The sequence below is a fragment of the Erpetoichthys calabaricus genome, chromosome 1 (assembly GCF_900747795.2).
Source record: "Erpetoichthys calabaricus chromosome 1, fErpCal1.3, whole genome shotgun sequence".
NCBI lineage: Eukaryota > Metazoa > Chordata > Cladistia > Polypteriformes > Polypteridae > Erpetoichthys > Erpetoichthys calabaricus.
The window spans coordinates 352155272-352181592 of NC_041394.2; the positions used below are offsets into that span (position 1 = coordinate 352155272).

A 26321-nucleotide genomic window follows, 5' to 3' on the forward strand; every position below is an offset into this window, starting at 1 on the left:
TCATGTTTAGATACATGCACATATATAGATAAACGCCGCATTTACTGTGTTTCCCAGTAGACACGATACGTCAGCCCGACTATATGATACCTGAGCTGTTTCTTTTTGGAGCCGTGCCACCTTTGCTTCTGGTGTTTCAGAAGGGCAGCGGTTGCATTGTGACGTGGAAGATGATCTTAGTAAAGGACCTGTTAAAGTTTATTACTTATAGCCTGTCTCGTCTTCCTCTCGGGCAGTGGTTGTATTGTGATGTAACGTTTAGTTTACAGGCTGTGTTGTGTTGCTTGGGCGCTACCTACTGAACTCTGGGTTGTTTTTGGAGCCGTGACTCCTTTGCTTCTGCTGTTTTAGAAGCGCGTTGTAGGCGTACTTTAAATAAGGAGCGTTCGTTTATTATTTATATCCATCTGGTCTCGTTTATAATGGCACTTACTGTTAATACTGAATTACTGTAATGTGATTCAAATATGCTGTAGTATATTGTAGTCTGGACCTTTGGGGATTCCGTAGTAATATGGAATTATGGGTATTGGGGAGCTGTTGTAATGTGTACTCTGGAAAACGATCTTAGTAAAGGACCTGTTAAAGATTATTACTTATAGCCTGTCTTGTCTTCCTCTCGGGCAGCGGTTGTATTGTGACCTAACGTTATAGAATGGGTTGTCAGCTAACTGGCAGAATTGTTCAGCGGCTGTCTGTCGTTCTTCCAATTGTTGAGCGCTTTCTTTTTGGAGCCATGACTCCTTTGCTTCTGCTGTTTGAGAAGCGCGTTGTAGGCGTACTTTTGATAAGGAGCGTTCGTTTATTGTTTATATCCATCTGGTCTCGTTTATAATGGCACTTACTGTTAATACTGAATTACTGTAATGTGATTCAAATATGCTGTACTATATTGTAGTCTGGACCTTTGGGGATTCCGTAGTAATACGGAATTATGGGTATTGGGGAGCTGTGTAATGTGTACTCTGGAAAACGATCTTAGTAAAGGACCTGTTAAAGATTATTACTTATAGCCTGTCTTGTCTTCCTCTCGGGCAGCGGTTGTATTGTGACCTAACATTATAGAATGGGTTGTCAGCTAACTGGCAGAATTGTTCAGCGGCTGTCTGTCGTTCGTCCAATCGTTGAGCTCTTTCTTTTTGGAGCCGTGACTTCTTTGCTTCTGCTGTTTGAGAAGCGCGTTGTAGGCGCCTTCGTTCATTGTTTTTATTAATACGTGCTCGTTTTTGTATTTCCGTTAGTTGAGCTCTTTCTTTTTGGAGCCGTGACTCCTTTGCTTGACCTTTGTACAATCCCAGGCAGTACATTATTCATTACTTCAGCAGTGCCACTCACAATATAGTGGAGCCGTGACTCCTTTGCTTGACCTTGAATCGCAGTGCGCGTGCACCTCGATGCGTCCGTGAGCTGTGAGCCTGTGTCCTGCGTCCTGCATCCATAACCTTCGGTTAGTAATATGGATTACTTTTAAATTAGCTACAGTGTATTTGACTTGAAGTATTATTTACTTAACATTTTCTTAGGCTGCGCTCACAAACTTAGTTGAGCAATAATATGAATTATTATGTACAGTATAAATATCAGTCCTATAGATGTAACATTTAGTTAATACTACATAATTATATTGTGTTCATCTGACCTTAAGGAGGCATTCCTAGAATGTAATTGTATGTAGCAACATTGAAATGGGATCCCCCTACAAATTATTTTCATGCTGTTCAAAAAAAAAAAAATCTTTCTGTAAAGAATTGACAAATGCAAAATGGAAACAAAATCAGTCCATAGAATAGAATGTTTAGCCCCTTTACAAAACATGTAAGTATCACAGGACTTGCAGAGTGTTTTATTAACTTTGTATTATCTGTGCAATGTATTAAACAGCACCAGTTTCGTTTTGATTTTGTTAAGACTTAGATTGAGTTGACGGTAATTCCTTTGTTGAGATGACCATTGAAATGTCACTGAAGAGTCAATTGTCTGTTTAATAAGTGCTATATACAATTATTATTACAACTCTTATCCAAAATGTTAACTTCATTTCTACATAACAAGTAAGCCCGCGATTCGCTAGCAAATTGGAAATCCTAGAATGGCAATCAGTTTCTGTTCCGTCCGATCTGTGGATGGATGACATATCATGGAGGGCGGGTGCGTCTGGGGAAATGTCATTTAATCCAATAAGCATATCTGTACTAAAGCGGTTTCGTTTTGTGGAGACGTGAGTCTGTTGCCTTCACTGACACTGACTGCTTGAATCCTTTCGTTTTTGAGCCATGTCTCCTTTCGCACAGCATGGACCTTTGGTTTGAGCCGCGCACGTTGTCGCAGCATGGACCGTTGGGGATTCGGGGATGCCGTACATCCGGTGAGCCCTGCGCTCATTTATTGTGTTTATCCATCTGCTCTCGTCTCGGTGTTTTCTGTGGCTTATTATTACTGTATAGGCATTTGCGTTGTAGGCGCCTGCGTACATATGCCATGTAGTGTGGACGTGTGGGGTTTCCGTACTGTAATACTGGAATGTGACTGAAATATGCACTGAATATTCTCGTTTCTGTTGTTAGTTGGTTTGAGCAGTGACTCCTTTCATTTTTGAGCCATGACTCCTTTTGCAAGCGCATTGTAGGCGCGCGCGTGGACCTTTGGTTTGAGCCATAACTCCTTTCGCAAGTGCGTTGTAGGCGCGCTCACAGCATGGACCTTTGGTTTGAGCCGCGCGCGGTGTCACAGCATGGACCTTTGGGGATTCTGTACATCCGGGGATGCCGGACATCCGGTGAGCCCTGCGCCCATCCGGTTTACAACCTTCGGTTAGTAATATGGATAAACTGTCTAACAAAAATGTTCCTACAGTGGTGTGGTTGCCGTTACACTTATTGCATACACACAGGTCATTTTGGTCATGTCTGGTGAATGGACTAGAACCAGGCACTATACAAATTTATAAGGTGAAAATGACCACAGGATTGGAAGATGCAAAGAAGGGCACCAAAAAATTTGGACAAAACAAATCGAGGAGGATTTGAAGACCTGTCGACTAAGCCTCCAGGACGCCATAGCCATCACTTTGGACTGCCTAGCATGGAGAAACATCATTAGTGAAATTCAAAACCTTGTGCCACCCGCAGCTGTGTACAGTCAACAGAGGAAACCATTACTAGATTAGGGGAACAAAGACGAAGAAGAAGGCACACAGTTGACATACAAGTCTGCATACAGACACCACAGTAGAACATTTTCATTCTACATTTGTAACCAACTTTACAATTGATAGATAAATAGATAGATAGGAATTGAAGAGTCGCATAGTTTGGGGGAGGAACGATCTCCTCAATCTGTCAGTGGAGCAGGACAGTGACAGCAGTCTGTCGCTGAAGCTGCTCTTCTGTCTGGAGATGATACTATTTAGTGGCTGCAGTGGATTCTCCATAATTGATAGGAGCCTGCTATCTTATTTTATTTTATTGCAACTATCTATCTATCTATGTATCTGTCTATCATTGTATTTAATAATTTACATACTTTTTTTTTGGTAAGGAAACAGAATGGAAAGAGGAAGTATGTTATGTGCATCTGAACCTGCTAAAACTTTTAATCTGCTGATGTAAACTAGTAGTGGTAGAAGGACTTTTAACTTGAAGTGTTTGACTGAGGAATGACATATCTTGGGAGTTGAAGAGAGTAGGATTTCATGTACAGTAGCCATTAGAGAAGAGGTATGCACAGCCATTTTAAGATCTCTCCAGAGATGTTCAATCAGATTCAAGTCTGGGCTCTGGCTGGGCCACTCAAGGACATTCACAGAGTTGTCCTGAAGCCACTCCTTTGATATCTTGGCTGTGTGCTTAGGGTCGTTGACCTGCTGAAAGATGAACCGTCGCCCCAGTCTGACGTCAAGAGCGCTCTGGAGCAGGTTTTCATCCAGGATGTGTCTGTACATTGCTGCAGTCATCTTTCCCTTTATCCTGACTAGTCTCCCAGTCCCTGCTGCTGAAAAACATCCCCACTGCATGATGCTGCCACCACTATGCTTCACTGTAGGGATGGTATTGGCCTGCTGATGAGCGGTGCCCGGTTTCCTTCAAACGTGGTGCCTGGCATTCACACCAAAGAGTTCAATCTTTGTCTCATCAGACCAGAGAATTTTCTTTCTCATGGTCTGAGAGTCCTTCAGGTGCCTTTTGGCAAACTCCAGGTGGGCTGTCATGTGCCTTTTACTAAGGAGTGGCTTCCGTCTGGCCACTCTACCATACAGGCCTGATTGGTGGATTGCTGCAGAGATGGTTGTCCTTCTGGAAGGGTCTCCTCTCTCCACAGAGGACCTCTGGAGCTCTGACAGAGTGACCATCGGGTTCTTGGTCACCTTCCTGACTAAGGTCCTTCTCCCCTGATCGCTCAGTTTAGATGGCCAGCCAGCTCTAGGAAGAATCCTGGTGGTTTCGAACTTCTTCCACTTAAGAATGATGGAGGCCACTGTGCTCATTGGGACCTTCAAAAGCAGCAGAATTTTTTCTGTAACCTTCCCCAGATTTGTGCCTCGAGACAATCCTGTCTCGGAGGTCTACAGACAATTCCTTTTGACTTCATGCTTAGTTTGTGCTCTGACATGAACTGTCAACTGTGGGACCTTATATAGACAGGTGTGTGCCTTTCCAAATCATGTCCAGTGAACTGAATTGACCACAGGTGGACTCCAATTAAGTTGCAGAAACATCTCAAGGATGATCAGGGGAAAAAGGATGCACCTAAGCTCAATTTTGAGCTTCATGGCAAAAGCTGTGGATACTTATGTACATGTGCTTTCTCAGTTTTTTTTATTTTTAATAAATTTGCAAAAACCTCAAGTAAACATTTTTCACGTTGTCATTATGGGGTGTTGTGTGTAGAATTCTGAGGAAAAAATGAATTTAATCCATTTTGGAATAAGGCTGTAACATAACAAAATGTGGAAAAAGTGATGCACTGTGAATACTTTCCGGATGCACTGTATATATATATATATATATATATATATATATATATATATATATATATATATATATATATATATATATATATATATATATATATATATATATATAATAAATTATTGGAAGTCTGTTACTAGCTCTCATTTTGTGAATAAAGTGTTTTGCAGGTAATATGCAGAGATTTATTACATAGTTACATTCTTTGTTACTTTTTGTATAACGGAATAGGATATCACCGTTTTCTATATTTGTTGTAATATTCATTTTATGTCCAATGTCCTTCAATAAAGCAAACCAAAACTCTTTTGAATGTACACAGTTACAGAAAACATGCTCAATACATTATTTTCACCACAAAAGCTACATTCATTTAATACATCTGGAATAAATTTAGACATTAACCTATTACATGGATAATATTTATGAGTAGATAGATAGATACTTTATTAATCCCCAAGGGGAAATTCACAGATCTGATCTTATGTGAAATTTCTTTCACTTTGTTAAAATATATCTATGAGGAAGTGTCTACACCATTTCCCAATGAACTGTGTACTTTGATGCCTCGAAAAGGAAACAGAAGAGAGAGTAGGGGTTAGTACAGATTTTGAATGAATAGTTATTATAATGAATTGGATATACTGAGTATCAGGATTTAAATTACAGTGAAGTTATGAGAAGGCCATGTTAAAGTAATGTGTTTTCAGCAGTTTTTTAAAGTGCTCCACTGTATTACCCTGTCGAATTCCTACTGGCAGGCTATTCCAGATTTTAGGTGCATAACAGCAGAAGGCCGCCTCACCACTTCTTTTAAGTTTTGCTCTTGGAATTCTAAGGAGACACTCAGTTGAGGATCTGAGGTTGCGATTTGGAATATAAGATGTCAGACATTCCGATATATAAGATGGGGCGAGATTATTTAAGGCTTTATAAACCATAAGCAGAATTTTAAAATCAATTCTGAATGAGACAGGTAACCAGTGTAGTGACATTAAAACTGGAGAAGGCTGATTCAGGGCTACAGAGGATGAGTTATGAGGAAAGATGAAAAGAGCTGAGTCTTTACAGTTTAAGCAAAAGAAGATTAAGAGGTGACAGGACTGAATTGTTTAAAATTATGAAGGGAATTAGTCCAGTGGATCAAGACGGTGACCTTTAAAATGCGTTCATCAAGAACACGGGGACACAGTTGGAAACTTGTTAATGATAAATATCACACAAACATTAGGAAGTATTTCTTTACACAGAGGACCACAGACACTTGGAATAAGCTATCAAGTAGAGCGGTGGACAGTAAGACTTTATGGACTTTCAAAACTTGACTTGATGTTTTTTTGGAAGAAATAAGAGGATAGGACTGGCGAGCTTTGTTGGGCTGAATGGCCTGTTCTTGTCTAGAGTGTTCTAATATTCTAATAATGTAATTGTCCAACTGATACAGACAACCTGTCTGCAGACCCACATTGTATTGGAAAACTAATCAGAAACTTCAAAAGACTTTGTTGGACAGAAGAGGTCTATTAATTTCTTACTTGAAGGTTTTCCAATATTGTTATTTGTCTTAGTGTGTATATAAAAACAGAGAACTCCAGCTTTTGTATGACATCTTGCCTGAAGAAGGGACCTGAGTTGCCTCGAAAGCTTGCATATTGTAATCTTTTTAGTTAGCCAATAAAAGGTGTCATTTTGCTTGACTTCTCACTACAAACACGATAAGTGTAAGCCAAGTAGTTCTGGTTGGCCAATCTGTGTGAGGTGGTCCTACTCAAGTCTGCTGATTCTTCACTCAGCTGTTCTAAGTTTGTTTTACACCTGATAATTTCATTTGTTTAAAGAGTAATGATTTGCTGTCAGTATTCTGTAGTGTGAATTCTCTAAACTATACAACTTTAGCTGTTGGGATGGTATAACAAGTCTGTAAACCTGAGCTGGTATAGTTTTAATGGATTTAAATTCTGTTCTTTCAACAGCAAGGAAAAAGCAGCAGCCATTTACTTCCATTCCAAGATGGCTGTGAAACAGGAGATGTGTGAGGTTGACCTAAATACCATGGCACTAACAACTGCAGCTGTTAAGAAGGAGAACTGTGAATGGGAGTCTGTGCACCCTAAGCAGGAGAATCTCAGTATTAAGGATGAAGATCATGAAGTGGGGTCAGTGGCCGTTAAAGAAGAGGCCGAGGAGAATTGCGTAAATGTAGAGATGCACAAACATGAAAGTGTGGACCACGACGACTTCAAGGTGAGGGCCAAGTCGTTGCAGTCTGAGACAAACAAGTCTCGGACCCCCCATGAGTCTTTAAACTGTGAGGTCCAGGAAAGGACTGAGGAAACGTCAGCTATTACAACTCGGAAAGATCAACCAGCACCTTCAATCTCGGCTGATATGAGTAAGTGTAAAACAACATTATATTTTAAGTTTTAGGGTCAGCAGTATGAGCATAAAAAGGCTGTCTAGCACTTTTTATGTAAAACTTGTTAATTTAGTAAGGTTTAATATACAAGGGTGAAAAGCGTGCGCTCCATGGAGTTTGTGTGGGTTCAGTCCTAAGTAGTGGAGGTGATGGTTTTGGGCTCTTTTCAGGTAAATTGGCCTCCATATTGTTGATCCTAAACTCTAAGGTGTCATTTTTCAAGTGCTGTTGTGTTCAAGGAGAACACCGCTGGTGACTGTAGGAGCCCTGCCATTTTTATAAAAGCTTCTTTTCTTATATAAAGGCCATGTCCACCCTCTTGTGACGCCAGTAGTCAAGTACATCTATCCTTATTTTTACATTCACTCCCACACCCTGAACATCAAGATAGGAGTTTAAGGTTAGTTAAATAGAGAATCAGAAGAGAGAAGCAATAAAGTAGAGTATTGAGATGTGTATTCCAAAGAGGATCCAGAGACACTAGTGAATGTGTAAAGAAGAGCTACCCGAGGTTAGGAAAGTCGGACTGAGCCAATGGACAATTAAAGAAGATGTAAATAGGAGAATGAGTCAAACTGTTGAAAATAAGGACAGGAATCGGTAGGTACACATGCTTGATATTGTCACGGTCTGTTTTTGCCAATCAAATTGAAATAACAAATTTTTTTCCTGTATGTTTTAATGTAGTTTTAGTGTTCATGGTTGTTAATTTTGTAACGGTAGGCAATACACCGTTGTTGCATTACACAGTCGTCTTGCTTTTTACAAATATAATGCCTTCCTGAAAATACCCTCATAAGACAAAATCTCATTTGGGGGGGAAAAAAAAAGAAAAGCAAAATCATAACCCCATTAGCATTTTCCTCCCGTTATTTTCACCCATATTTCTTAAACGTGAAATTCCATTAAAATCAACACAGTCACTCTTAAAACACACTTACAAGAGGCCTTTTCCCATCATTATAAACCTGTAATACAGCCTCCATTAAGCTTGTTCGTAGTTGTGGCATTATACGTTTAGTCACATACGTGCAACTCAAGAGCGTAGATAATTGTAATCTCCCACCAGAACACCAGAGGGCAGTGTTGACTGATGCCTTTTCTCTTCCTGTCTTTGCAGATCGGGGTGATTGACAAATATAATATCTCTGGTGTCACTTCCGGTGTCCTCCTTCCTGGGGACAGAGAGATTATAAATCTTTGTGGCACCTGAAGTCAAACCCTATATATTATAAACCCTATATAAAACCTAGGCACTTAACCTGCAGTTGCTCCATCCTGGATGTGACGTTAATCTGCATCCAGGCCTACATGTAGACCCTCTAACCTGCAGGGAAAACTTGGGGATTGGTGGCGCAATTGGCACTCCAGTCACTATAAAAAACCTCACATTGTTCCATTTCATCTGAACTAGTGTGGTGCCGAGATGTCACCCGTTGCATGGCTGCACTCTTGTCCTTATCTGGAACCTGAGTTGGTTTGTCATGTGGTGGGTGCAGCAATGCACTGTATCAGCACCTGCTCCTAACCTCCTCCTCATAGTGTGAAGAGAACATAAGTTCAGATACATTGAAAAAAGAAAAAAAAAGTAAAGTTTGACATCCCTGCCTTTATACTTCCCTGCATGTGTATGACAGCGTACGCTTGAATAGATAGATAGATAGATAGATAGATAGATAGATAGATAGATAGATAGATAGATAGATATTTTATTAATCCCAAGGGGAAATTCACATACTCCAGCAGCATCATACTGATAAAAAAACAATATTAAATTAAAGAGTGATAACAATGCAGGTATAAGAGACAGACAATAACTTTGTATAATGTTAACGTTTAACACCCCTGGTGGAATTGAAGAGTCGCATAGTGTGGGGGAGGAATGATCTCCTCAGTCTGTCAGTGGAGCAGGATGGTGACAGCAGTCTGTCGCTGAAGCTGCTCCTCTGTCTGGAGATGATACTGTTTAGTGGATGCAGTGGATTCTTCATAATTGATAGGAGCCTGCTGAGCGCCCGTCGCTCTGCCATGGATGTCAAACTGTCCAGCTCCATGCCTACAATAGAGCCTGCCTTCCTCACCAGTTTGTCCAGGCGTGAGGCATCCCTCTTCTTAATGCTGCCTCCCCAGCACACCACCGCGTAGAAGAGGGAGCTCGCCTCAACTGTCTGATAGACCATCTGCAGCATCTTATTGCAGATGTTGAAGGACACCAGCCTTCTAAGGAAGTATAGTCGGATCTGTCCTCTCTTGCACAGAGCATCAGTATTGGCAGTCCAGTCCAATTTATCATCCAGCTGCACTCCCAGGTATTTATAGGTCTGCACCATCAGCACACAGTCACCTCTGATGATCACAGGCTCCATGAGGGGCCTGGTCCTCCTAAAATCCACCACCAGCTCCTTGGTTTTGCTGGTGTTCAGTTGTGGGTGGTTTGAGTCGCACCATTTAACAAAGTCCTTGATTAGGTTCCTATACTCCTCCTCCTGTCCATTCCTGATGCAGCCCAAGATAGCAGTGTTGTCAGCGAACTTTTGCACATGGCAGGACTCTGAGTTGTAAATTGTGAATTGCAAACTAAACGCACATATGAAACTCATTGCTCATCTGCACAATGTTTTACTTTGAACAAAAAGCAAGAATAAAAAGTAACTGTGCTGTCTAGATGACAAAGAAATACCTCCATCAATTTATCAGTCAGTGAACAAACTGAGAAACAGTTTGGGGCAGTTTATTATTGTGACAATGAGTGAGAAGGGGATAAATGAAAAGACTTTGTTTCTAGATCATCCATGTCTTCTGCCTTGTTGGTTGCATTCCCCAACCAAGAATAACGCTGTGCAGTGTCTGTCCCAAACAAGAATAATACACTGTACGTAGATGTCCAAATGAGAATGGTGACACGTTGCATCCAACATAGAAAATTACTGTGCAATACCACACTGATTCTTGTAACTGTGAAGATGATGGCACGTAACTTGAAAGAACAAGTTAAATTAAACTCTCTCACAAAAACTCTCTTAAGCTTGAACTCTTCTGTTTTTGAACACCTGTAATTGTGACTTTGTGCAAGGAGCTCAGACATTTTAGTTATTTCACCTGAAATTTACTAGTCGGCCGGGTCTAAGGGCCGGTTTATACTTCACGCTCAGAACATGTACACACATGCAATCATGGCCGCCACGTGCTCCCAGCGTTCATTTGACACGTCCTCTGAGCTCATCCCCAGAAATGAATGCAATGTGTTGCATCAGTTGCAGTACCAGCAAAAAGTCGGGGGCGCAGTCTGATAAAAGTCAGAACGTTACGTCAGAGTTTCTGTTTACTATCTACATGTGACAGAAAGCCACTTTGCGGATAATACGGGATTAATGTGCGTGCTTCGATGTTTGATGAATGATTCGATGTGGTGAAGCAAAATGCCGACCTTCAAATGCGCTCATGGTGCTTTGATATTCAATTGTCGCATATTCCCCAATGTAATGACACAATACATTTTAAAAGTCTCACATACCATCTTTCGTGCCGTCATCAGAATGTACGGCGTCGTATTTGAACCACTGAGAAAAAATTAAGGACATGGTAAAAAGGTGTATTTTGGGATTTAAAGTAGAAATTTCAGCTTAAATCTTGAAATGTCCACTTCAATCTCATAGTTTATTTTGTCATTGAAGTAGTTCATTGTAAACATCATCTTAAAACCAACCCAGCTGTTGATCGCTATGAGCTTCTGGGTCTTCCTCCTGCATTGACAATGGCGGCAAGCAGCAATAGATCGCCACAAAGAACACATTACATTTATGATATTCCAGCTCTCGGCACATTTAGAATCCTTAGATTTATACTGGATATCACTTTCATGATGAAATGCATTAAAATATATATATTACATTTTACAGATCAGTCGTTAACTTCATTTAAATAATGAATACTAATTACACGTGGGGGTGCCACTGTGGCAGAGCGGTAGCGCTGTTGTCTCACAGGGAATCACGTCCTTGGTGTTCCATGCCTGGAGTTTTCCTGTTTCCACAGTTTCCTTCCAAAGACATGAAGGTTTGGGGATTTGGTGAAGCTAAAATGATGCTAATGTGTGTGTGTGTTTCTGTTCACCTTGCGATGAGCTGATGCCCCATCCAGGGATTGTGTTTCTGCCTCGTGCCCAATGCTTGCTGGAATGGGCACATCCCCGGATTGATGGATGTAATCATTAAACATCCTTTTCAGAGATATTGTGGCAAGGCGTCCTGGGAATTTAATGGACGTTTCAGGCAATTCACAACACAGGGAAACTGAATGATATCTCGCACTGCCATCTGGTGGAATCTTCCAGATTTGCGTAAGTACGCACACAAGTATAAACAGCACAAAACTTGTGTAGCAGTAGCATCCGCAGGAGCATGAAGTACAAAGCTGGCCTAACACTGTAGTAGCTGCAGTCTTGTAGATTTTGGTGTTATATCTGGTCTACTTGCTATTATTGTTCATTATTAGGATATAATTCCACCCAGGGGGGTAAACGTTAACATTTAAGATTATACAAAGTTATTGTCTTTTTTTCACCTGCATTATTATCATTCTTTAATATTATTTATTGTATCAGTATGCTGGTGCTGGAAAATGTGAATTTCCCATTGGAATTAATTAATTAATTAAGTATGTATGTATCTATGTATGTATGTATCTATGTATGTATGTATCCATCCATCCATCCATCCATCCATCCATCCATCCATCCCTCTGATTTTCAGTAATCTAAGTCCTCTCTCTCTCTCTCTCTCTCTCTCTCTCCACTCCCATTCCTAGCTAAAATTTTAGAAAAGGTAGTTAAATCACAGCTGACTGCTTTTCTTAATAAATATCAGATTTTAGATTCATTTCAGTCTGGCATTTTGGAAACAACCTTCTACAGAAATGGTGCTTCTTAAGGTGGCTAATGACCTTCTTATGCCTGCTGATGTGCGGGAGTGTTCAGTTCTTGTTCTTTTGGAGCTTAGTGCAGCATTTGATGCTGTAGACCATATGCTTTTCAGGTTAAATCGTTGCTCGAGTATCCCTGGGACCGCCTTAGACTGGTTTACTTCTTATTTGGCAGAAAGGAGATTCTTGGTTAACGTGGGTGAGTACATGTCAACCCCAGCGTGCTTGTCGTGTGGAGTGCTGCAAGAATTTGTTTTTGGGCCAGTGTTAATCTTCCTGGTACATTTTTCCTTTTGCTCTTATTTTAAGTTCTTTCAAAGATCTTTCATATCACATTTATGTTGACAATATTCAGCTTTCATGCTTTTTAAACCACAACTCCTCCATAAGTTTAACTGCTCTGGTTGAATGTCTGAGTGAAATAAATAATTGGCTAGCTGCTAATTTTATGCAGCTCAGTTCTTTAAAAACTGACGTTTTTGTTATTGCCCTGTTAAATTTGCACACAGAGATCAGCCTCAAATTATCGGCTGTTTCACTTATCTTTAAATCTTGCGCCCAGAACCTGGGTGTTCTATTTAACCCGTCACTAAATCTTGTTGCTCATCTCGTTCTTGTTTTTATCATCTGAGGATTAGATCGAACCGAAGAACAATAGCATCAAGGGCTCAAATGGTGACATTAATGCATGCTTTTATTTTTTCACATCCTGATTAACGTATTTCTTATTTAAATGTTTAAACAATATGCCACTGCTGCGGCTTCAGTCTACCGTATATACTTGCGGATAAGTTTTCCCGCGGATAAGTCAGGACTTGATTTTACAGTATAATTTCTGGTATTTTATAATGTCGCTCGTATAAGTCGAATGCGGAAAACTCACACTATTGGTACAAGAGATTATAATATGCTAACTCCCGCCTGAGAGAGTAGCGACGGAACACAAGGCCTTTTTTTTTTCTATATGTGGATGTGGCAATGTGCTGTATCAGCATGTACTCCTATCCTGTCTCTCTCTATTGTGCCTACGTGACCACACGGTGATACCCGAACTATTCCAAAGCGATGTTTGCACTGTTTTCTGTTTTTTGTATCTCACACCCTCATACACCTTTATCGTAAGAGCATCCCTCATCTACGATGGAGCATTCAATCAGAAGAAAATAGGAAGCTGGTTTTAAATTAAACGTCGTTGATGTAGCAAAAGAAATTGGTAACTGCACTGCTGCAACAAACTTTGATGCGTCTGAGAAACTGATGCGAGATTGGAGGAGGCAAGAGGATGTTCAAAAATGTTCTAATGCGCGTACAAGTCGGGGGTCTGATTTTATGATTGATTTTTTCGGGTTTCAAGACGGTATTCAAAATGCTACTGCTAGATTGTTAACCCGCTCCAATAAGTGGTTTTGCATTCCTTTGATTTTATTTTCTCTTTATTGGCTCCCAGTGGAATTTAGAATCTGTTTTAAAATTTTAGTAATCTCACCTATAGAGCTCTGCATGCTCAAATACCAGAATATATTTCTGTTTTTTTTTTTTTTTTTTACATTGTATTACCAGTCACCCATTTAGGTCATCAGACCAGGGCTAACTTATTGATCCACGTACTCGGCTGAAGACTTGTGGGGATCGGGCTTTTCAGTCTGTTGAAGTGGCCTTCCTTGTGCCTTACGGACTGCAGATACACATAAAAACATTTGGGTTAGCATATGGGTAGCAGTTTTTGGTTGTTCCGTTTTGTTGAGATGTTAATTTTATTTAGTACTGTTTGTAACTGTGTGTCTTAATTGTTTTTTATAGTGTACAGCACTTTGCGGCTCTGTCTGCAAAAGGTGCTTTTTAAATAAATAAATAAAAAAAGCTAGAAAATTGTCCAAAATGGAACTTTGTGGGAAATAACAAAATTGGTTAAGCAGGTGAAGCTATGACAAATAATTCAAGTGTAAATTTCACACTGCTGTCCTTTTTTTGAATGCATAATAAAACAATAAAATTAATTTACAGTGTTTTGAGATGAAAATCATGAGAGACTCCAGTCCAGGTTGAAGTTTCTTGTCAGACGTTAGACATTGCTGTGCCCTCTTTCAGTACAGTCCACCATGGCATTCTTTGCACTGAAATGCTTTCCCTCAGATTAACAAAACTTAATAGAATAAAAGTTTTATCTGCATACAAAAAAAGAACTTTGTGCTTTTATTTTAAAGAGATTTGAAGGGCAGTCATTCCTTTGTAATGATATCACATATTTAGGTTCTGTTTAGGTGTAGACTGTCCCCTGACTCCTTATACTGTGTCCATCTGACAACATGATATAGTTGATACAAAAAATGGCCAATGTTCCTTTGAGTTTTGAATTGTTGCAGTGTCGTGGTGTCTTTGGTGCCTTGTGTTCCCATTTTTTTGCTAGTTTCTGTTCCTGGTGTTCATCTCTGTTAACTAACTGCAATATAGTTTGGAGCCAATTGGGGCAGGCCTCTTATTGGTCAGTGGATCTCAGGTGTTGCTCCCCTTTTTTCAGAGTAGCCCCCATTGAACTTCTCCTAACAATTCCTCCAGTTCCGATATCGCCAGCAGTGACATTTCCAGAAATGACTTCAAGTCGACCAAAACTCACTTTGAGTGAGGTTTTGCAGGCTATCTCTGAAGACAGTGATAAAGACCTGGCTGATTTTGAGTCCAACACAGACAGCAATTCAGAAGACAGTGATAAAGAGCTGGCTGGTTTAGAGTCCGACACAAACAACAGTTCAGAAGAAGAGCTTCCTGAGTAAGTAAATTTGCTAAACTGTTACTCTGTGCAATTCTTATTTAGCGTTGTTTGATCAGTATAGATCGTTGCTACTTGAAATTATCATAACTAATGTTATATTGACAATGGCACTATCAATCAGCCATAATATACATTTTATAATATATAATTCATTCAGGGCGGCACGGTGGTGCAGTGGTAGCGCTGCTGCCTTGCAGTTAGGAGACCCAGGTTTGCTTCCCAGGTCCTCCCTGCGTGGAGTTTGCATGTTCTCCCCGTGTCTGCGTGGGTTTCCTCCGGGTGCTCCGGTTTCCTCCCACAGTCCAAAGACATGCAGGTTAGGTGGATTGGCGATTCTAAATTGGCCCCAGTGTGTGCTTGGTGTGTGGGTGTGTTTGTGTGTGTCCTGCGGTGGGTTGGCACCCTGCCCAAGATTGGTTCCTGTCTTGTGCCCTGTGTTGGCTGGGATTGGCTCCAGCAGACCCTGGTGACCCTGTGTTCGGATTCAGCGGGTTGGATAATGGATGGATGGATTATTCATTTACTTACTGGCCACTTTATTAGGCACACCTTACTTGTTCTTGGTTTGACCCCCTTTTGTCAGAAGTGCCATAATTCCTCGTGGCATAGATTCAACAAGGGGTTTTAGTCCATATAGACATGATAACATCATGCAGTTGCTGCAGATTTGATGCGAGTCTCCCATTCCACCACATCACAAAGGCGCTTTGTTGTATTAAGATCTGGGCTGTCATGTATAACGCCAGGCGTAGAATTCACACTAAAACATGGTGTACAAACAAAAACAGAAATGTGAGCATGCACAAATAAATTCAGATGCTTAAAACTGCGTGAGTAAAGTTCCACGCACTTCCCCTTTATAAATCCTCATTGACACTAATTTTAACTAACATGCATGCACCTACAGCCCCACCCTGACTCCTCCCAAAATTTTGCCTATTTGAATATGGAAATCAATATGTCGAAATGCCGACTTTAATCTCAAAGTTTCCACTTTAATCTCATACTTTATTTTGTCATTAAAGTGGAACATTATAAACTTTATTTTAAAAATGATGTTTAATTTCCTGGAGTTTGTCACATCCCATTGTATCTAAAGTAGCACGTAAAATGCTACATATTCTGAGTGTTCCTCATCCCAGTCGTTAATTACTATATGCTTCTTAAATGGGCTTTCTCTTATGCTGATAGGAGCGCACAGGCAGTGATCACCACACAGAATACATTACATTCATGCTCTCTGAACATTTTAAAATACTAGGATGTATATTTCTCATGAAGAAATCCTTTAAAGCATGTATTAAGCATGTGGAGGCACTGTAGTGCAGTGGTAGCAATGAGCTAGGGATTGTTCGTGCCTCACATTTTACATTTGTTACAGACTCTTATTTTGTGAAAGTTGGTTATGTGGCGAAAGAAAACGGAAGGACAGGATTAGGTGTTGGTACATGTGACAGAGACAGTACTGCTGCAATAAATGATTCCATCTAGGATTGCACCCGTCCCATCAAGCATCGTCTGCGAGGCAGGAACAATCCTTAGATGGGGTACCAGCTCATCGCTACCACTGTGCCACCCTGCCCCGACATGTTTGTTTAATACTTAAATTAACTTTGTTTAAACAATGTTATCTTTTAAAATGTAATATACATACTTTAATGCATTTTATCATAGAAATGATATCAAGTATACATCCTAGTATTCTAACAGCACAGAGCTCCAAGAAAATAGCTCTTGGAAATCTAAATCGACTTAGAAGCCAGTTGTCATCATCATCTGTAAATATGTAAATATGCACTCTTTTCTAATTCTTCCGTTTGCGTTATCTTCTAACAATGCTACAGCAGCCATGGTTGTTAGAACAGTTTGGCCATTCCCTGCATCATTAGATCTTTTCTGATTCATCCATTTGCGATGTCTTCTAACAATGCTACAGCATCATTGGTAGTTAGAATAGTTTGGCCATTCCGTGTACCATTATATCCATATTACTAACTGAGAATGCTAAACCGGATGATGGACGCAGGCACATCCGGCCATGGGCCGTAGCTGCAAAAAGACGTACTGCGCAGGCGCAAAAAGAGTCCGCGAGAGTCGGCTGAGGAGCCGAGAAAGGCGGACAAAAGAGGGCGAGAGAGGCGGATGAGGGGCCGTGAGAGGCGCAGGCGCAAAAAGAGTCCGCGAGAGTTGGAGAAAGGCGGAGAAAAGAGGGCGACAAAGGCGGATGAGGGGCCGCGAGTGGCGGACAAGACCACAGAAAAAAGGAGTGAGCACATACAAAAAGGAGAAATGAGGCGCAAAGTCAAACACAGGAAAAGCACGAAACACATTGCACACGAAACTAGACCCGAAAAAAAAAAAAAAAAAGAGGCTCGCGCACAACAGCAAGGCACCCCCCCCCCCCCCTACAGGCACCGGACGGGACACACACCAAGAGGGGGATTCAACAAGCCCATAGAACACAAAAAAAAGAACACAAAACCACCCCACAGACCCTACAAGCGAGGGACGGGACACACACAAAGAGGGGGATTCAACAAGACACAGGAACACAAAAAGAAAGAAGACGCTCGCGCAACAACAATCCTCAACAATCCCCCCCCCCCCCCACCCACATCCATAAGAAGTCACACCCAAAGCCACATATTCTAAAGTGAACGTCAGCACCTTCACACTAGACAGCATAGGTGTCAGCATTGGTGGATCTCCTTACAATAAAGCACTATTAACCGTTCAACTGCAGAAAAGGAAACATATTAACAGTGACTGCGATCCTCCTTATTACTTATCCATATTTCGGATGCTGAGAAAGAAACAAGTCATGAATACACGGTCACGGGTACAAAACGAAAAGGAAAGGATAACAGGAACAAACACACGAGCACGAAAGAAACAACAAAATAGACGGCTATGCAGCATAGGTGGATCTCATTACAATAAGGCACTATTAACCGTTCAACCGCAGAAAAGGCTCCATATTAACAGTGAGTGCAATACTTCTTATTACTTATCCATATTTCTAAAAGAAAAAATGTCTCGACTCCAAAAACGCAAAGCTCAACTAAAGCTTCTAACTAACGATGTACCTAAAAGTAAAAACTTTATGAACTGCGTTAGATCCTACAATAGTTTATTTGCTTTTAGTAAATATCAGGCCACCAAAAGGCAATGGCCCATACTGCTTTCCCATATGTGCACAAATACTGCATCGCATTGGAACAGTGCACCCTGAAACAAATCAACAACGCAAATATGCACAAATCTACATCCTAGATCCACATTACGCAAACTATCAATCAAAGTGCTGCATCGCAACAGGCACGGATTCAAAACGAAACACCTCCCGTCTCAGACATACGTTAACGGCAAGGAAGGCTACAACGGGCGTCTCACACAGCACAGGCAAATCGATTACAGCTCCAAAACAACACGTCCCAAATACTACACATGCAACAACGCACCTCTCAAACGGCACAAGCAAAATATACACCGGGAAAATTCATTCAGATTAATGAATGTCATTTGCAATCATTGTCATTCAGTTCACTTCCCTGAAGAAACAACTGGCAATACAAGTAATACATTTAGACGGTGTTGTCAAAAGGGTCAAATTAGACTGCCTTCTTTACATTCATATGTTGAATATCTACAGAAGATTCTAACTGACGATGTACCTGAAAGTGAAATCTTTATCAACTGCATTAGATCCTACAAATCGGTATCCACTATGAACATTAACGGTGGCACTGCACGTGACATCCGTCTTCAAAAAATGTTGTTTATTGATGAATGTACAATGGCATGAAGTCACTTACTCAACACCATTCATAAACTTCTACAAACGTTTATGAATAATAATATTCGATTTGGAGGAAAGGTACTTTTATTAGGAGGAGATTTTAAACAGTGATTAGCTATTCTTCCAGATGCCATGCACTCAGCTATTGTTCAGTGCACCTTAAAATACGCAGACAATTGGCATTGCTTTCAAAAGATACAGTTAGTAAAAAAGATACGATGTCCAGAACCAGATCATAACAATTGCTTATTACAACTGAGAGATGGTACACTCACCAATACAGATGGACTTCAGCCACATATTATTACAATTCCTCAAGCCTTTATCTGCGACGACTTAGTTACAGAGAGATTTGGAACAGCAATCTCATTAGACCAAATGCCCCTTTTAACACAACGCACTATATTATGTCCAAAAAATATTAATGTGGAAAACATAAATACCCAAGTCATTCCATTACTTCCTGGAGAGACACAACTCTTTCTAAGCTCTGACAAAGTTGACTCTGATCACGATAATGACCATCTTCATTGACCTTACAAGTTCTGACCTGGAATTACCTTTTACACTTAAACGGCGTGTACAAAGAAATTTTCCAATAAACCTTTACACTGTGCCACACACTTTATTGTGTGCTTTCTATTTGCATCATCTACACCGTCACACTATTCTATATCTCATTCATACATCACGCTCTTTGTCATTCCCAACACCAGGGGTTGGCGAGCGAAGCGAGCAGGGGGCGGAGCCCCCTAGTTGTTACAGAATGATTACAATCAAGTGCCTTAAATTTGTAAGCAATATGCAGTTAAATTTGGTGTATTTGATAAAGCCGCATCATGGGTGTGAATCTAAAAAAGAAAGGGAAACGACACAGAATTGGTAGCACCGCTTTGACGCGGGGTGCCGCCAGTTTGCAAAACCAAGCAGAATCGTATGTACGCAATGCAGGAGGCTGCTGTGAAAATGTAAGTGGCTTTACCCCAAGTTTAGTTTTTATACATCTCGAAGTGAGCGTGTAAACAGGTGTACGCAACATTTCTGTGCATGCACACCATTTATGCATGAGGCCACTGGTGACCATGGAGGCCATTTGAGTACAGTGAACCCATTGTTATGTTCAAGAAGCCAGTTTGAGATAATCTGAGCTTTACAACATCATATGTTATCCTGTGGAAGTAGCTATCAGAAGGTGTGTACACTGCGGTCATAAAGGAATGGACATGGTCAGCACCAATGCGCGGGTAGGCGGAGGCATTTAAATGATGCTCAGTTGTTACTAAGGGGCCCAATGTGTGTCATGAAAATGTCCCCCACACCAATAAACCACCACCAGCAGCCTGAACCATTGATACAAGGAAGGATGGGTCCATGTTTTCATGTTGATGACACCAAATTCTGACCTTATCATCCGAATGTCACAGCAGAAATCGAAACTCATCAGATCAGGCAGTGTTTAATGTCCAAGTTTGTTGAGCCCGTGTGAATTGTAGCTAAAGTGGCCAGTTCTTAGCTGACAGGAGTGGCACCTGGTGTGGTCTCCTGCTGCTGTAGCCCCTCTGCTTCAAGGTTCAATGTGTTGTGTGTTCAGAGATGCTCTTCGGCATACTTTGGTTGTAGCAAGTGCTTATTCGAGTTACTGTTGCCTTTCTATCAGCTCAGACCAGTCTGGCCATTCTCCTCAGACCTCTGGCATCAACAAGGTGTTCTCGCCCAGAGAACTGCCACTCGCTGGCATTGGTTGTGCATGAAAATCCCGGTAGATCAGCAGTTTCTGAAATACTCGGACCAGCCCGTCTGGCACGCACAATCATGCCACATTCAAAGTCACTTCAGTCACCTTTTTTCCTCTTTTTGATGCTCGGTTTGAACTTTAGCAGATTGTCTTGACAATGTCTACACATTGAAATGCATGGATTTGCTGCCATATGATTGGCTGATTAGATATTTGCATTAACAAGCAGTTGAACAGGTGTACCCAATAGAGTGACCGGTGAGTGTATATATTATATTTAATGTGTATGTATATTACAATGCATATAACTGCATCTCTGTTTGTTAGTGTTACATAATAATATATACTCAAAGGCGTTTATATATATTTTTTTTATATACATACAGTGGGTATAGAAAACAAACCCCCCCCTTCAAAATATTCCCATTTTTTTGCTTTACAGCCTTAAATGAAAACACACAAACCAATATTTTTTCCAGCTTTACTTGCTCAATGCAGTCCATCCAAGTGAGAGATATCACAGCTACAGTTCAGAAGAATTTTCAAAAATCAAAAACAAGATAACCTGAGATTAATAAAGGACCCCCCCCTAAACTCAATCAGGTGTTAAGTGCTCACCATTTCCATTGCGGTTCCTGGCTTCCTTCCACCTGTGATCAACTGTAATGAGTGTGATTAGTGAAGCTGTTCCTGGAGCATTCATTCCCTTCCTTGGTAGTGCAACTGACAGCAAACAACTGACTATGGGTGGCAAACCACTTTCAGAAGATCTCCGGGATAGACTTGTGGACAGACATAAGGCAGGAGATGGAGACAAAACAATCTCAAAGGCTTTATCAATCCCAAGCAGGTCAGTAAAGTCCATCATAAAGAAGTGGCAAGTGTTTGTTGCTACTAGAACCCTCCCTGGATCTGGCCATCCCTCCAAACTGGATGGAAGAGCAAAGAGGTAACTGGTAAGAGAGGCTACCAAGAGGCCAATGTCCACTGTGAAGGAGTTAAAGGATTTGATGGCACAGAGTAGTCTTTTGTGTGCATATGACAACAATTTCACAAGCACTCCACAATTGTGCCTTGTTCAGGAGGGTCGCAAGGAAAAAGCCACTTCTCAAGAAAGGACACCTTAAGGCTCATTTGAGCTTTGCCAGAATGTACCTTGAAGATTCTAGTGCCAAGTGGAAAAAGGTCTTATGGTCAGATGAGACTAAAATTGAACGGTACACCTGGCGGAAATCCAATGCAGCTGACCATCCACAACACACCATACCTACAGTAAAGCATGGCGGTAGCAGCATCCTGTTGTGGGGGTGTTTCTCTGTTGCAGGGCCTGGGGCTCTTGTTAGGGTAGAAGGAAAAATGGATCAGGCAAAATACGGTCAAATTCTTGAGGAAAACCTGTTACCCTCTGCCAGAATGTTGAAGATGGGCAGAATGTTCACTTTTCAACACGACAACGACCCGAAGCACACAGCAAAATGGACCACACATTGGCAGAAGGAGAAAAAAGTGAATGTCCTGGTGTGACCAGTCAGAGCCCAGACCTAAATCACAGTGAAAATCTGTGGAAAGATCTGAAGATAGCAGACCACCAACGCTCACCATCCAATGTGACCGAAGAAGAATGGGGGGCAGATATTGAGTGGGCTCAATCTAGATGTGCAAAGCTGATAGAGAAGAATCAACAGACTCAAGGCTGTCATTAAATCAAAAGGGGGTTCAACAAAATGACATTAACATTGGGGGTGATCCTTTATTAATCTCAGTAGGCCTTGTTTTTGATTTTGTTTATAATTCTTCTGAACTGTAGCTGTGATATCTTTCACTTGGATATTACAGATTGCATTGAGTAAGTAAAGCTGGAAAAATATTGGTTTATGTGTTTTCATTTAAGGCTTTAAAGCAAAAAAGGGAATATTTCAAAGGTGTGTGTGTGTGTGTGTGGGGGGGGGGGGGTTCTTTTTTATACCCACTGTAAAACTGTTCAGTGTTTATGTGTACGTGTGTATGTGTGTGAGCAATACTGTTTATATGTGTATAGCAAAACTTTGTGTGTGCTTTCTGTGTAGTTGTTGTCACTGTGTTGATTTGGTGTCATTGTCCATTTACAGTTTATTGCATTTTGACAATATGTTTATAAAATTGATGATTGCACAGAGACCAGTTGGATGAGGACTGGGAGCCTCCCCTTAAGAAGAGTTTAGTAGAACCCTCCCTCATGTCTGGCCATGGTGATAGACTGTCAAAATCAAGCAAGAAGCAGCTTCCCTGTGAAAGCATCACATCCAGCCAGAAGTACAGGCCCAGTTCAAATGTCCATCCACTTATCCACAACCTCACAATCCAGGAAGGCCACAAAACAGACACTCTGCGTTCCTTGTCAGCCTGAAGAAGTGTGGCACTGCATATCAGATGAAGATGACCATGTTCCACCTCGGCTAGATTTTGTACCCAAGCGTCCTCCAGGGCCACAGTTGATCGTGTCACAGAGCTATTCACCTTTGCAGCTGTTTCAGCTATTTTTTAGCTGCAATTCTGTGACCACCATTGTTGAAAACACCAATAAGTTTGCATGTGAACGCTCTGGAATGGGGAAGAAATATAAATGGACTCTTCTGTCTGTACCTGAATTTTTTGGTTACATTGCCTTGGTTATTTACATGGGCCTCTTCAAAGCAAGTAATCTGACCAATTACTGGAGCATAAAGCGTGGGTACAACTTCTCATTTCCATCATCAGTAATGTCCAGAGACCGGTTTCTTGCAATTTCGTGGTCTCTGCATCTCTGTGACCCCAGTGATGACAAGAAGAACCAACAGAAGAAGGGCACCGATGGCTTTGATTGCCTTTTCAAAGTGAAACACCTGCATGATGAACTTGTGTCGTCTTGTAAATCTTTCTACCAGCCAGACAGACACCTCTCCATTGATGAACGGATGGTTGCGACAAAAGCGCGCATTGGTCTGAAGCAGTACGTAAAGAACAAAGCAGCGAAATGGGGTTATAAACTGTTTGTGCTTGCAGATTCCATCTCTGGTTATACCTGGAATTTCTTTATTTATCAAGAAGAAAAAATGCTCTCAGACAGTGGTCTTAGTCATCAGTCTGTCATGTCACTAATGGAGTTTTCACGGCTTGGAATGGCCTACAAGTTGTACGTTGACAAATTTTACACAAGTCCAGCTTTATTCCAGGATTTGCTGGAAAAACATACAGGCGCATGTGGCACAATCTGGTCCAACAGGGAGGGATTTCCACAAAGAAAAGAGAATGACCTTTCAAACCAAGCAGAAAGAGGATCCATCCGGTGACTAAGGAAAGACGGTCTTCTATTTGTCAAGTGGATGGACTCCCGTGAAGTAAGCATGTGTTCCTCCATTCACAAAGCCTTTTCAGGGGCCACAGTCAAGAGAAGAGTGAAGGACCATGAGGGTGTTTGGTCCAAAAGGGACATACCCGTTCCAGATACTGTGCTGGACTACAATAAACATATGGGTGGAGTTGACCTCTCAGATGCACTCTTGGGATACTACAACGTCCTCCACAAAACAAAAAAATGGTACATAACTTTTTCAGCATTTTGTAGACATTGCGGTTGTCAATGCTTTTATTTTGCACAAAGAGCTGCTGAAATCCCAGAACAAACCGCCACTGACACAAAAGGCTTTCCGCCAACAGCTGATGGTGGAACTTTCTGATGCAGCCAAGCCACCGGTGCCTGACCAACCCAGACAAGGAAGTTTCATGCCAGCATACTTTGGACAAGAAGCCAAACAAAGCAGAAGAAAGTGTGTCATCTGTCATGGAAAGACACCGGTATATTGCACCAAGTGTGATGTTGCGCTCTGCTTTGTTTTAAGTCGAAACTGTTTTAGAGACTGGCACAACAAGCATGAAGGACAAAAAAAAGGGTGTGAGAGGTTAATAATAAACGTTCAGGTTGGTCACCCGACTCCGTATTTCAGGTTTTGTAAGTAATAAATCTGAACAAAGAAAGGTAACTGGGTAAGGTTTTTCTTGTTTGCCATTAGAATGGTGTAGGTTAGATACTGATTTGACTGTGTATAGTAAATTTATTTTTTATATTTTTTGCCTTTTTATTATATTTTTTTCTAATTTCTTTTATATTAAAATATCTTTGTGTAAAATTGCAAGTTTCCGTTTGGAGAATAAAAGAACGTTGCAATTTTTTTTTTCCTCCTCCCGTTCTTGTACGTTTATTGTCAAAGTAATCCTTATTGCCGCTATTAATTTCATTAGGAAGCGATGAGATAAATGCTTAATGTGTTGACTTTCCACTTCCCCCTCCTAGAGCTGGGTCAGTTGAGGGGGGCTTGTGTGCCCCAGTCGAGTCTTTGAGTGATGTTGTCTGGAGAATTATACTCCATCCTGGATTAGACTAAGAGGAGGTGTCACACAAAGAATGATCAATAAATGACCCTCGTTTCAGTTGTGATTCAATCATTTAAAGAGAGTCACTAGGAAGAGTGAAACCAAAATCTGGCTAGCACCTAGTAGCTAGGTGGTCCACGTAACCCAATCTGGCAAAAACAATGTGGACCTGCCTCCCCCTAGATAAAACATGAGGGTCGAGATGCGGTAATATTCTGGTATTGGTAAGAATGGGCAAAATCTAGGTAGAACTTGTACAACTTCTAAATGTTGAATAAAATCCACATAACTGCTGTCCTGTTTCTAAATGTGATTCTGTTGACTCTGCCCATGATTTCTGGTGGTACTGGTGAGTGTTAGGAGAAAAAAAATGGAGCAAGGATCCGAGGTTTTCTTTTGAATGAGTTGTTCAATGTTTGTATATTGGTTTTTCTTCTTTCGGCTGCTTCAATTAGGGGTCATCACAAAGGATCATCAGTTTCCATATCTTCCTGTCATCTGCACCTTGCTCTGTCACACCCATCACCTGCATGTCCTCTCTCACCACATCCATAAACCTTCTCTTAGGTCTTCCTCTTTTCCTCTTGCCTGGCAGCTCTATCCTTAATATCCTTCTCCCAATATACCCAGCATCTCTCCTCTGCACATGTCCAAACCAACACAATCTCGCCACTCTGAATTTTAGTTCAAACCGTCCAACCTGAGCTGACCCTCTAATCCTGTCCATCCTCATCACACCCAGTGCATGCAATCTTAACATCTTTAATTCTGCCACCTCCAGTTTATCTTCTGTCTTTTTGTCAGTACCACCGTCTCCAAGCCGTATAACATAGCTGGTCTCACTACCGTCTTGTAGACCTTTCACTCTTGCTGATACCCTTCTGTCACAAAACACTTCTGACACTTTTCTCCACCCACTCCACCCTGCCTGCACTCTCTTCTTCACCTCTTTTCAAAACTCCCTGTTACTCTGTACTGTTGATCCCAAGTATTTAAACTCATCCACCTTCGCCAACTCTACTCCCTGCATCCTCACCATTTCTCTGACCTCCCTCATTCACACACATGTATTCTGTCTTGTTCTTACTGACCTTCATTCCTCTCCTCTCTAGAGCAGATCTCCACCTATCCAGGGTCTCCTCAACCTGCTCCCTACTTTTGCTACAGATCATAATGGCATCCTCAATCATCATAGTCCATTGGGACTCCTGTCTAATCTTCTCTGTCAATCTGTCACGTACCAAATCCCTGATATAATCCCACCACCACATTGAATGCATCCATCACCCCTACTGCAGACCTCCCCACTGTCACACTTCCCTTGT

The 26321-nt window shown here is 41.2% G+C and overlaps 1 protein-coding gene across 1 annotated transcript in view; it reads left to right on the forward strand.

Moving 5' to 3' along the window:
- The window catches only part of LOC114669018 (gastrula zinc finger protein XlCGF52.1-like), a 39659-nt gene that overhangs the window by 4138 nt on the left and 9200 nt on the right, over positions 1-26321 (forward strand). Inside the window, exon 2 of the mRNA XM_028825113.2 lies at positions 6941-7359. Within this exon, the coding sequence (XP_028680946.1) occupies positions 6978-7359 (382 nt within the window). The 5' untranslated portion in view covers positions 6941-6977. The remainder of the gene's footprint in view (positions 1-6940; positions 7360-26321) is intronic.